General features: G+C 43.4%; 1 protein-coding gene across 3 annotated transcripts; it reads right to left on the reverse strand.

The window, feature by feature from the left end:
* Positions 1–502: 502 nt before the first annotated feature.
* On the reverse strand, positions 503–7,534 carry Pts (6-pyruvoyl-tetrahydropterin synthase). Of its 3 annotated transcripts, NM_017220.2 has the most exons (6): positions 7,405–7,534; positions 5,664–5,743; positions 4,371–4,393; positions 3,840–3,896; positions 1,526–1,596; positions 524–1,339 (listed from the first exon to the last, which is right to left on the reverse strand). In NM_017220.2, exons 1-6 carry the CDS (start codon positions 7,482–7,484, stop codon positions 1,216–1,218), a joined length of 435 nt encoding a protein of 144 aa, NP_058916.1. In that variant the 5' UTR covers positions 7,485–7,534; the 3' UTR covers positions 524–1,215. The 3 variants fall into 3 exon arrangements, with proteins under 3 accessions (NP_001396444.1, NP_001396445.1, NP_058916.1); NM_001409515.1 differs by lacking the exon at positions 4,371–4,393 and having other exon boundaries at positions 503–1,339; NM_001409516.1 differs by lacking the exons at positions 4,371–4,393; positions 5,664–5,743 and having other exon boundaries at positions 503–1,339.
* Between the last annotated feature and the right edge of the window lie 4,305 nt (positions 7,535–11,839).

The raw sequence follows: 11,839 nt of genomic DNA on the forward strand, positions 1-11,839 counted from the left end.
TACTACTCACTAGCAGCTTTGCTCCCTTTCCCACCTCTTCACGGACATTCATTCGCAGTAGTAGCATTACAGACTGCAGTGTGTTATATACATTATGCATAAATATTTATAATGTATATAAATATTATATATAAATTTCCTTTTTTTTTTTTGCTTAGGCAGCTGTGCATGTAAATATTCATTGTAATAAGTCCTTGGTCTGGTTCAAGGTTTCTGAAGCACTATAAAGTAGAAATGCTAAATCATTGTCAAGATTCAGATATCACACTGTTGACAGGGTCGCAGTAATCCTGTAGCTCTTGTTCTGCAGGACCAGCTCCTTCATGTGCTCCAGAAGCTTGTAGATAGGGTAGATATTGGGGTAGGTAGACCAATTCAAAGCCCTGGATGTAGGCCAGATAGTAGCTGAGTTGGTCAGCCTGCAGCAGGCCCTGGCCCAGCAAAATTCCATAACTATTTTTACTATTTATATTATACCAAGAAAAAAAATAAATGCTGAAAATAAGGCAGACAATAAAAGTGGGTTTATTTTACCTTTACATAATTCCACATCAAAACATTTTGCTCAGATGAAATAATTTTTTTTTTTTTGGTTCTTTTTTTCGGAGCTGGGGACCGAACCCAGGACCTTGCGCTTCCTAGGTAAGCGCTCTACCACTGAGCTAAATCCCCAGCCCCAGATGAAATAATTTTTGAAACTTATTTATGTATTTTCTTAAATGTAGGAATGCTTTGTCTGTATGTACACCTACACACCAGAAGAGAGCATCGGATCCCATTACAGACGGTTGTGAGCCACCACCGTCTAGTGGGATTTGAACTCAGGACCTCTGGAGAAGCAGTCAGTGCTCCTAACCACTGAGCTGTCTCTCCAGCTGAAGATAAAACAATCTCTATCTCTAGGTAAAGATCCTCTAAACGGCCTTGGCGGACTGGGATGCATGTCGGAGCAGAGTATATGTTTCACATGTGTGAGGCCCGGGCTTCAATCCTCAGTTCTCCCCTGCTTTCTCACCAAGAATACACTCAGGATGCACTGCGAATTTGCTTCTTAATGCATTTACATACAGACCTCACAATCCCTTTAACGCTCAGGCACACCAGAACACAACATGGAGACACGGGTAGGTGATGACTGCTGTGTACTTTAAAAGGACAAAGAGCTTTTTCTAGTAAGAAAAGAAATTAGCTTTTCTACAATATTAAACCTAAGATCTATTCTCCTTTGTAGACCACAATGTTGTTGTCAGTTTCATACACTTTTACTTTATAGAGAGCTCCCACTGGAAGAAGTCTCTGCAGGTTCTCCCAGATATAGACAGCTACATTTTCTGTCGTGCTGAAGAAAAAGAATGAAAGAAGTTCAAAATTCATATAGTGAACAAAATTTCAAATTTAATATTTATATAAAACAGGAATTCCTGAAACAAAATCTACTGTGACACCAAAATTTTAGAAATCACAGGATAATCACAATGTTAATTTGTTTCATTTCTACTGCCCAAGGCCAGACAGTGACACCCACCTTACAACATCTGCAAAGTATGGCACATCCAGATCCAGGTTCTTGTGATCAAGGGGCTTCATAATGGCCTCCTGCAAATGGAGAGAAGGGAACACCACTCATCTCATTTAGGACTCAAACTCCAAAGGGTTCCTTTCCCCCAAAGTCTCTGAGCCTCCCCCTCTCATTAAGCCAAGACTTAACACTGGCAAGTATTCCTTCCAGGTTCTACAGAGCAGTCTTACACGATTGTGAAACAAGGTCAGACCTAGTTCCCTGTCATGACTGTGTGTCCTCGCCCCTGAATGCAGAAGGAAGAAACCACAAAAACAGAGATAGAGCTCCTGGAACTTTCTAGAAACACAGCCATCATGAGTCACAGTTCAGTCTGGCACTTCTTGAATTCTGTCTACAATGTTACTACAAACCACCTTCCACAGCACAGTGCACCTCCATTAAGACCTGGTCTGAAATGATGGTAATCTTCTAAATTCTGCCCTAAAGAATAATTTATTGATCCTCTGTCTTAGAAAAAAAATAAACACGGAGATTACACTTCCTAATGTTTATATATTCTGACATCCTAATGTTTATACATACTGACATAATGTTACTTCTTGTCATTAGCAGAGATTGTTAATTTTCTTATTCTAAATTTTTACCATGAGCGCTTGTACAAAAACTTAACCATTTGTAAAACTAATTTTCCACCTGGTCTGATTTCAAGAAGATACACTAATAACTGGTTTTCTTCAGTAAAACTGGAATTATATATGTAAAAAAAAGTAGGTCCTAAATCAACTCCTAAATTAGCTAATTTTTAAAAAAATAAATCAAATAAAGAGATATGAATACCAAGAAAATAAATATCTTTGCTCTATCTTGGATCCTTGTTCTGGTCCCAACTTCTCCATCAAAGTTTCTAGCAGACTCTATGGCCACAAGAAGTCATTACTGGTGGGAGTGTGTAATAATTTAGGCTCCCAAAGGAGGAAGAAAATCCCCAAAGCTTCCTAAGTATTCAGTCCTTTGAATGCTGAGGCTTCTCCCTGCTGTGTAAGAGTGCACAGTATTGCATGCATATATTCTGTGCCCCAGAGAATGCACAGTCTCTGTCTTCAGAAATTCTCTAAATTAATAAGCACTGCACTATTCATTCATTCCTTTATTTGTTTATTCAATAATTTTTGACCACTTACTATTCTCTACCTCCCAGAAAAGGTAATGTATATAGTCTATGGGAAATGTGTTATTCACTCATCTTTGTATTTCTAATAATAAATTAGCTTTTTAAAATGATGCAAAGAAATAAATCTGATGAATAATGAATATGAGAAAGTAATTATTAGTAACACTTTTAACAAACATCTGTCAACCTTGAGAACAGAGAACTAGACAAGCAGGTTCAAATGGGGGAAGAATGGAAACAACGAGATCAACAAAAGTTCCCAACTTCGGGAACAAGAAAGACCACATAGGTTAACTGTCCGACGTCCCTCAATTTTAATCCATGGAATGAATTACAACGCAAGAATTTTACAATGATACAATTAAGAAGCTTTTTGGGTTTTTTTTTTGTTTGTTTTTTTCGTTTTTTTGTTTTTTTGTTTTTTTTTTTTCAGAGCTAAGGACCAAACCCAGGGCCTTGCTCTTGCTAGGCAAGCGCTCTACCACTGAGCTAAATCCCCAACCCCAATTTAATGACTACATTCTGATGTGTTGTCTCTATCGTGAATTGTCTCAGTAACTTAGCATAGAGCCACAGTTGGGGCTGCAGAGGTGGTCTGAGGTTAGGCAGCTGGGAGTGCTTGATGCGCTTTCAGAGGACCCAAGTTGAGTTCCCAGCACCCCCAGGGGATGGCCCATAACCACCTGCAACTCCAGCTCCCAGAGACCCAAGGCTTCCAGCCTCTACGGTCACCCAGACTGGTTTATTTATGGGGCTCTGCTCCTTCATTCCTCTCTGCATTCCAATACTTAAGCTTTAATAACCTGACTTACATAATTAAAAGTAAATTTTTAAAGGAAAATATGGTTTTTTTAATTTATTAATTGTACAACATTCCAAGAATGAACAAAAATCTTTAAAGAAAAGGTTTTGTTGTGAAAGGGGTAAAATGTAATAAGAAGAAAAATGCGATTGGCAATGAGACCAGGAAATGAGCATACAGCGTTTCTTCCCATTACTGCAGCACAACTTCAACTGCAAACATTCTGTCACTGCCCCACCCACCCCAACTCATACAGTCAGGTCACCTCAAGAGACGGGTGAACAGGGGGTACTAAAAATTACACTAAGGGGATATCACTAATAAAGCACCCAACAAGGCATTACCTCCATGTATTCTTTGAGGTCAGTCAAATTCATAACCATTCCTGTAACCGGATCGATCTAAGAAAAAAACGAGCGTGAATATCATTCTAGGCTCTCCATGAGGACACTTTCACAAAGCTGGGGCGTGGCTCGTGCCTGCAATCCTGGCACTTGTGAAAACAGAATCAGGAGGATCTGGAGTTCTCGGCTACACAGGAAGTTCAAGTGCAGCCTAGGCTACATGAGACCCTGTCTAAATGTGAAAGACACCTCGAAGATTATTAAAGGCTGTACCACATGCTGACTGTGCTCACACTGCCTCATCCTAGAGACACTTAATATTCTCAGTACAGAAGTACCATGTCCTGCCAGCACCCTTTCTACTAGATGGCTCTTCTCCCCATGTGCACGTGACAGCAGGTCTGGCATGGCAGGAGCTCACCACAGTCACGAAACAACTGAAACAAACACAAGCTTTCCACACACACCCCACCATTGTCTGGAAGGCGGCCCCATGTTCTGAACAAACCCAGCGCCCTTTCCAACACCTACCTCTCCATGAATTGTCACCACAACTGTGAGAAAGAAAACAAAAACAGCAACAAAACATATGACTTTCAACAGATTAGCACATACACACAAGTTAGTCACATAAACATTGATCTATGGTCCCCAAGGCTAGACTTCAACCTTTCTCCAAATATCTATTCCTTTCGTTAAAATCTGTTTATCAATCAATGCAAGACTCAGCCCAGACAGAGGAGCTTGGAGGAAGCTTTGGCTGAGCGGAGAGCATTAGCAGATCCAAAAAATGTGGGGAAACTTCCTGCCTATAAGGTTGGTGTCCCTGGGAGGAGGGAGATGCTACTCAATCTTGTGTGTCCAGCTATGTACCAAACTGACCCATCTCCTCAGCAGGCAAAAACACTCATCTGTTACTGTCGGGAGTGTGTGTGCTCAGAGCATTCACATGAAGTGCTTGGAAATTGGTCAGCACCTTTCAAAGTTTGGGTTTTTCCCCGTTCCACACAAACACCACTAGATATTGCACGTAAGTCCACTGAGGCTGAGAGGTTACAGAGAAAAGGAGAGTCAGGCCCTCTCGAAGCCTCCAGAACACTCCAGGGCCTATTCTGAGGCATTAGCCATGGCTCAAAGAATCACATCCCTTTTCCTCCGACAAGTCACTTAGAATACTACCAGGAAGTTTTATAACAAACTCCTTTCCTGTCATACAATGTATTCCGAAGCAATATGCCCGTTCATTGGCCATTATTTACTCAAAATAATAGTTTTTTGTTTTGCTATGAAGTTTTAAAATTTTTACATTTTAACTAATACATAAAAATATAAAAAAGTCTATATATGAAGGGACACTATTTGATGTTTCAATTAATATATACATAGTATCAAGTTCAAATCAGGCTAGGCATATCTGTGAACTCAAACACTAACTATAATCAAATTTTAACATTAGTTTCTGACCAACATAATTAAAAGGAAACAGTTAAGGGCAGTTTTATTGTGCATTCCAATGGCAAAGAAAAGGCTTTAAATCATTTTGTCGTTGTTTTCTACTGTCTTTAACACAGTAGACAATTGTGAGGTAAACCAGAATGCTTATCCAACCAAGACAATGGCTCTTTGTCTTAAATTCCCACTGAAGGGCTCAGAGCCCTGACACTGTCCAGGCTCCCCACTGACAAACTCTGGATTTACACTCTCCGTTCTTCCTGACAGGTCGGTTGAAGGGCTGGGAGCCCTGACACTGTCCAGGCTCCCTACTGACAAACTCTGGATTTACACTCTCCACTCTTCCTGACAGAGAACTCGTTCCTCGCTCACCTTTATAGTTGTGCCCATGGCCATTCGGATTGTTGCATTTCCCAAACACTTTCAAGTTCTCCTCAGCACTCAGAGATGGGCTGACAAAAGAAAGACAGAGAGCAGTCTGACGAAATTAAGTCCTCCGAATTCCTCCATTGGTTTTGCTTTGGCCTGTGAAAACTCTACAATTTTACTTCAGATGATCAACCGGAGAGATGGCTTGGATCTCATTATCCGAATTTCCATCAAGAACCAATGTGCCACTCTCTAAATAAGCTACAGCACCACATAAGTCACCAAAAGCCTTAAATCCAACCCACTTATTCCACAGCAAGATTTCAACGAATCTTCTCAGTCAGCCCTTGCTCTCCTGCCTTCTCTCTGTCAAGGTTCCCTATATCCCTGGCTGGCCTCAAACTCACTAGGTAGCTTAGCAGGACTTTCAACTTCTGACCCTCTTTGCCTCTGCCTCACAAGCCCTGAGATCTACGTAAGCAAGCACCACATAGTCAAGCACTCTATCTACTGAGCTATATCCCAATTCTCCTCTTTCCAATTCAACGAACACTGATAAGAGACGAAGCAAGGAGCAACGAGAAGCACGAAGACATACATGTCCTCCAGCAGCTTAAAAATGTTTGTTCCTCCTGAAAAATAACCACCTCAGGCTCTTCCTTTAACTATCTTGCCCTTCTCTGCCTCAGCAGCTGCCTAGCGGAAACTTTACCAATGTGTTTGGGGACGCTCAAATCGGGTGAAACTTTAAAACAACTATGCATGGCTGTCATTCAAGACAGAAAACAACTAGCCTAATGAATTTGTGTCAGCCAGCGTCTTATCTTGTGCATCCTTACTAACTCTGCGTGTAAGCTTTGTATTATAAAAATCCCTTTGAGAGGCTGGAAGGGTGGCTTAGCAGTTATGAGTGCTTACTGCTATTGCAAAAGATCAGGGTTCAGTTCCCAGCCAACCCACGCGGCAGCTCAGAACTGCCTGTAATTCCAGTTCCAAGGTATCTGGCCCTCTTTTGGCTTCCACAGACTCCTCCATGCAAGCTGTACACACAGCACACAAAACCACAACTTTTTAAGTTTAAACTCTTTTAAGATCTTTCTTATCCCCCTTTACTTTCTACTACTGCGCACACTCAGCGCACTACAGTTCACAAGACTTTTGCAGATTTCTCACTGCACCAAACTTGGCCACATTTTAAACATTTTAAAGACAAGTGTTTGCTGTTCCCTATAACAGCCCTGTCCCCTAGCATGGGACAAAGCCGTGCCCAGTAAGGAGTGGATGGATGCTATTAGAAATGACTGTTCCCAGATGACGAAATGCAGGTTCGGAGAGCAGAACTTCGAGTAACGAAGCTCCCTTTGAAACCAACCCTGAGGTGCGGTCTTGTGTCTCTGGGATTCAATCACGACTGTGTTGCTCCTTTGGAAAGCATCAAGGCTGGCTTTATTATTTTGGTTAAAGGGGGATGAAAGCTACCCTGTGTTGCACCTGGTAGCCCATGCTCCTGTCATTGTGCCTCTGGATGTAGGCAGCCTCTGAAGGGAATCTCTCCTGAGAGGATCCTCCGGGATCAGAGCTATATCGCCCTCTCCTGGGTGAGGCCCCATAGTGCGACTCCGCACCTTCACCATTTCCTTTTCCGCCCGCCCCAGCTCGGCTCTAACCCACCCGCGTGGCCACGATCCCAGGGACATAGCGGGACAGGCCCCGCAGTGCGGTGACACACGTGGGCACACCCCACCTGTGCAGCCGGTGGCTCGCGCTGAAGGACACGAGGCGCGACAATCGCGCGCGGCGCCGAAGGCCAACCGCCGCGTTCATGGTCTTCAGACCAAAGACCCACAAGCTACGGGTTCCGGCTTCCGGGACCGAGGCCAGCCCGGTTCCCCCGCGGCTGCGCAGTGCAAACTCGGCCCTCCCCGCCGGAAGTACTCCTGGGAGCGGTTTCGGCGCGTGGCACTTTTCGGTCCACCTGGAGGCAACACTGGCGCCCTTCCTGTTCAGTCTTTGCTAGGCTATAAGAACTAGCCTGAGTTGGGTGGGTGAGGAGCCAGAGGCCTGGATTTTAAAATTGCCCAGGATAATTTGTGTCTTCCTCGAAAGTGAAAACTCCATTTTGACAGACCTGGGTTAGAGTAGACAAATCCAATGTCAGGGTGCCCTTATCAGATGCGCTCCAGCCCAGTACCACATTGAGAGTGTCTTTAACAAAAAGGAAACCTTTGCCAAGGATTAGAATTACTCTGCAGGCTGAGGCTGGGGCATCCATTTCAGGAGTTCCGGTCTGTTCTAGGCAACATAGTAAAACACTAGCTTAAGTGGAAAATAAAGGAAAACTTTGACACTTCAATATCCAAGTGAGAGAATGGCATGCAAAGAGACTTCCTCAAACCAGAGGCAGCCTGTTCAGAACCCTCAGAAGGAACAAACTGTTCCTAGTTTTAGATTCCTGGCTTTCGGGGTTTTGAAATGGAAAGGCATTCCAATGTAATCCCCACCGTTCTTGTGCAACATTTACCGGCTCCGGGTTTGCATCCGTTGTCTCAGGAGGTTAGTTTCTATTAAATGCTATCAGTATGGCATATGTCTGTAATCCCAGCCAGCACTGAGGCTGAGGCAGGAGGATGGCAAGCTCAAGGCCCAACTCAAAAGAATAAAATCCTATAAGTAATTTAAATGGACACCTTTGACACGACAGCCCTCACAGCCATCACACATCCATTAATTACATTTAAAAACTAAATTAAAAAATGTTTGCCTAAGTAGCTTTGGCTCTCCTGGAACTTGGTCTGTCGACCAGTCTGGCTTGGAACTCACCTGCCTCTGCCCTCTGCCTCCTAAGTATTGGGATTAAGGGGCCTGCATCACCACCACCCAGTTAAGACCTTAATCCCAGATGCTTTAACTATTAGACACATGCACCTCAGAATAACGTAATGGTCCTTGTTATCTGACAATTCAGTGTAATGGGGCAGCCAAACAAGTAACATGTCAAGCGAAAAATTACCAATTTTGTGCCAGAGAGTAAAAGAAAGCTCCTAAGAAATTAGTCTAAGGTGGGTTTACAGGAGTCCAGCGGATGGGTGAATAGAAAATTCCAGGAGGAAAGAGTTTAAGCCAGAGAAATGTAGAAATGTAGCTTACTTAATGCTTATTAATAAATTCGTGGCTATCTTGGGGTGCATGCAAAACAGAGGAGAGTGTATTGGAAATATTGACTGGAGACCAATTAGTGGAAGAATTGTGACTGTCTTTCTACATATAAAGGAAAAGAGGCCCCACCTTTTGCCTCCAAGAGAAAGGAATGTCCAACTGTTTAAATAACATTTTCAGGCATAGCTGAGTCCTGCTTGCCCAGATAGCTGCAGCTTACTCTCTGGAGCTATGCATACAGGAAAGAAGAGGAGGATGAAGATGAAGAGGTTGAAGACAAAGAGGAGGAGGAAGGGAAGGACAAGGACAAGGAAGAGGAGGAAGAGAGAGAGGAGGAAGCCAGTCCTGGCCATCTTACATTCTGTTCTGTATCTTGCAAGCTGATCCAAGATCAGGCTGCCTCATACTTCTTTTCCTCTCGCTTGTACACTGAACATCACTGTCGTGTTGAGGTGAAGTAAAGGTTCATGTGCAGGAGAGAGATGCATTCAGATATGTGTGCTTCCCAGAAGTCAGAGACCCCATCGACCTACATGTCTAGACAGACTATGTTAAACCTCTGTGTTTTGTCTGAGGAAATGCATGGAATGCTTTTCCCCGTAGACTTCTGTGAACTTCAGGAGACCTATCCTCGAAAGGCTTCCATGCTCCCACATCTGCAATAGCTCTGTCGATGCATCACACTCTGCCTCTCACAAAACATAGCCCTGTATGTTACTGTCATGGTGCAGACCTGCACACCGGGCATTTACGTGTAAGGTATGCTTCACTGAAGAGGAAAGAGTTAATGGGGTTTAGAGTAATCCCTACAGAAATTTATAGAAGAAACTGACACTCCAGGACTGTGCGGTCCAGGACTGTGTGATTAAGTTAACCAAATCACATCTGGAAGAATTTCTTCCAGAAACATGAACAGACAAAAGGACCCTGGGCAGTTTCGCTGGCCCAAGGTTAAAGCTCAGCCAAGGGGTAACGGAAAGGAAAGAGAACATGGATGGCATTTGCTGGGTAGGGGAGCCTGCAGTTTACCTGAATGAGTAAAATTAGCCTTAGAAATGAGACAGTTATATGGTCTCTCCTGCCACCTGCTGCACAAGTAAAGAAGGGAACCTCTTGACTCTCCAGAAAAAAACCTGGAGATTGCTTTTAGCAATGTCCCTCCAGACAGCCACTTCTGAAGACTGAGCTGAGGGAGAGGTGGGGGTGGTGGTGAGCAGTCTGTAAGAGGGAAACTGGAGTGAACTGGCATAGCATCTGCCACAGAGAGCAGAGGAACTCCCAGTTCAGAGGCCACCAGATGTGATAGCTCTGGCTTCTTGTCCCAAACTCCTTAAGGCCAAGGATAACAGATTGACTATGTATGACCTACTACAGACTTGGAGAGAGCAAAGTGCTGGTCTAGATTCTAAGTTAGTGGTTCTCAACATATGGACAACAACCCCTTTGGGGGGGTCAAACAATCCTTTCACAGGGGTCACCTAAGGCCATCAGAAAACACTGATTATAATTTACTTTACATTATGATTCAGAACAGTAGCAAAATTGCAGTTATGAAGTAAGAACGAAAATAATTGTGCGGTTGTGGGTCACCCCAACACGAGAAACTGTGTTAAAGTGTCACAGCAATAGGAAAGCTGAGAACCAACGCTCTAAGTCTACTACTGTCCTTCGCCATTCTGCATTTCTCTTGCCAGGGCCTCCATCACCTACATGATAGTGGTAATAACCTAATTTTAATCTTTCTATATGTATTCCTTCTTCAAAACCTGTGTGTAGCAGGGGATAGCATGAGTGCCACAGCACATGGGTGGGGAGTCAGTTTTCTCCCTCCATCTTCATGAGGATTCCAGGGACCAAATTCACCTTATCAGGCTTGCACTGCAAGCACCTTTTACCTGCTGAGACGTCTTGCCCATTCTGTGTTCTTTTAGCTAGAGATGAGAATATTCGATATATGTTAGACTATCCTCAAAATATTCTCCAGAGATGGCAAGGTGGCTCAGTGGATAAGTATGCTCACTGCACAACCCCGATGACAGATGCTACAATCCTCGCACTCTGATGTGGAGATGGGAACTGCCCAGAAGTTTCCAGGCAGAAGGAAAGGACCTTCTGTAGAAAGTTGTCCTCTGGCCTCCTTAAACACCAATGTCTGCACATATACCCACATTGTCCATAGACACAGTGTAGTAATAAAAAATCATTTTTAAATCTTAAATATTTTATTTATTTATTTATTCATCCATTAATTCATTTATTTTGGAGACAAGACCTCACTATGTAGAAAAGGCTGGCCTGGCCTTAAATTCATACATCTGCCCGCCTCTGCTGGTAAAGGTGGCCTCCACATCTGGCTCTGCAAAAACTTTAAATATACCAATGCTTGCTTGATGGCTTCAAAAAAGAGGCCTAAGACAATAGAAACCCAGGACTGAAGGGACCACTAAGCAATTGAGAACATGCAAACCTGAGTTTGACTTCCAGCACTTGTATTGGTCTCCAGGGATTCCGGTACTCACGTTCAAGTACACACACACACACACACACACACACACACACACACACACACAAATACACACACACACATACACGCACACACACGCACACACACGCACACAAATACACACACACATACACATACACACATACACACACACACGCACAAACATAAATATTTTTAAAAACATATAAAGGGGCTGGAGAGAAGGCTCAGGATTGTTCCTCTTACAGAGGTCATGGGTTCAGTTCCCAGCCCGTAGACAGTGGCTCACGACCATCTGTAACTCCAGGGCATCTGATGATCTCCTGACCTCCTCAGGCACCAGACATACATCTGATACACATACGTATATGCAGGTAAAACATTCACACACATAAAATAGATATTTTAAATGATATTAAAAACATACACGGGGTTGGGGATTTAGCTCAGTGGTGGTGCGCTTGCCTAGCAAGCGCAAGGCCCTGGGTTCAGTCCCCAGCTCCGAAAAAAAAAAAGAAAAAAAAAACATACACGATCATAA

This window comes from Rattus norvegicus, chromosome 8, assembly GCF_036323735.1.
Source record: "Rattus norvegicus strain BN/NHsdMcwi chromosome 8, GRCr8, whole genome shotgun sequence".
In the NCBI taxonomy this organism is placed as follows: Eukaryota; Metazoa; Chordata; class Mammalia; order Rodentia; family Muridae; genus Rattus; species Rattus norvegicus.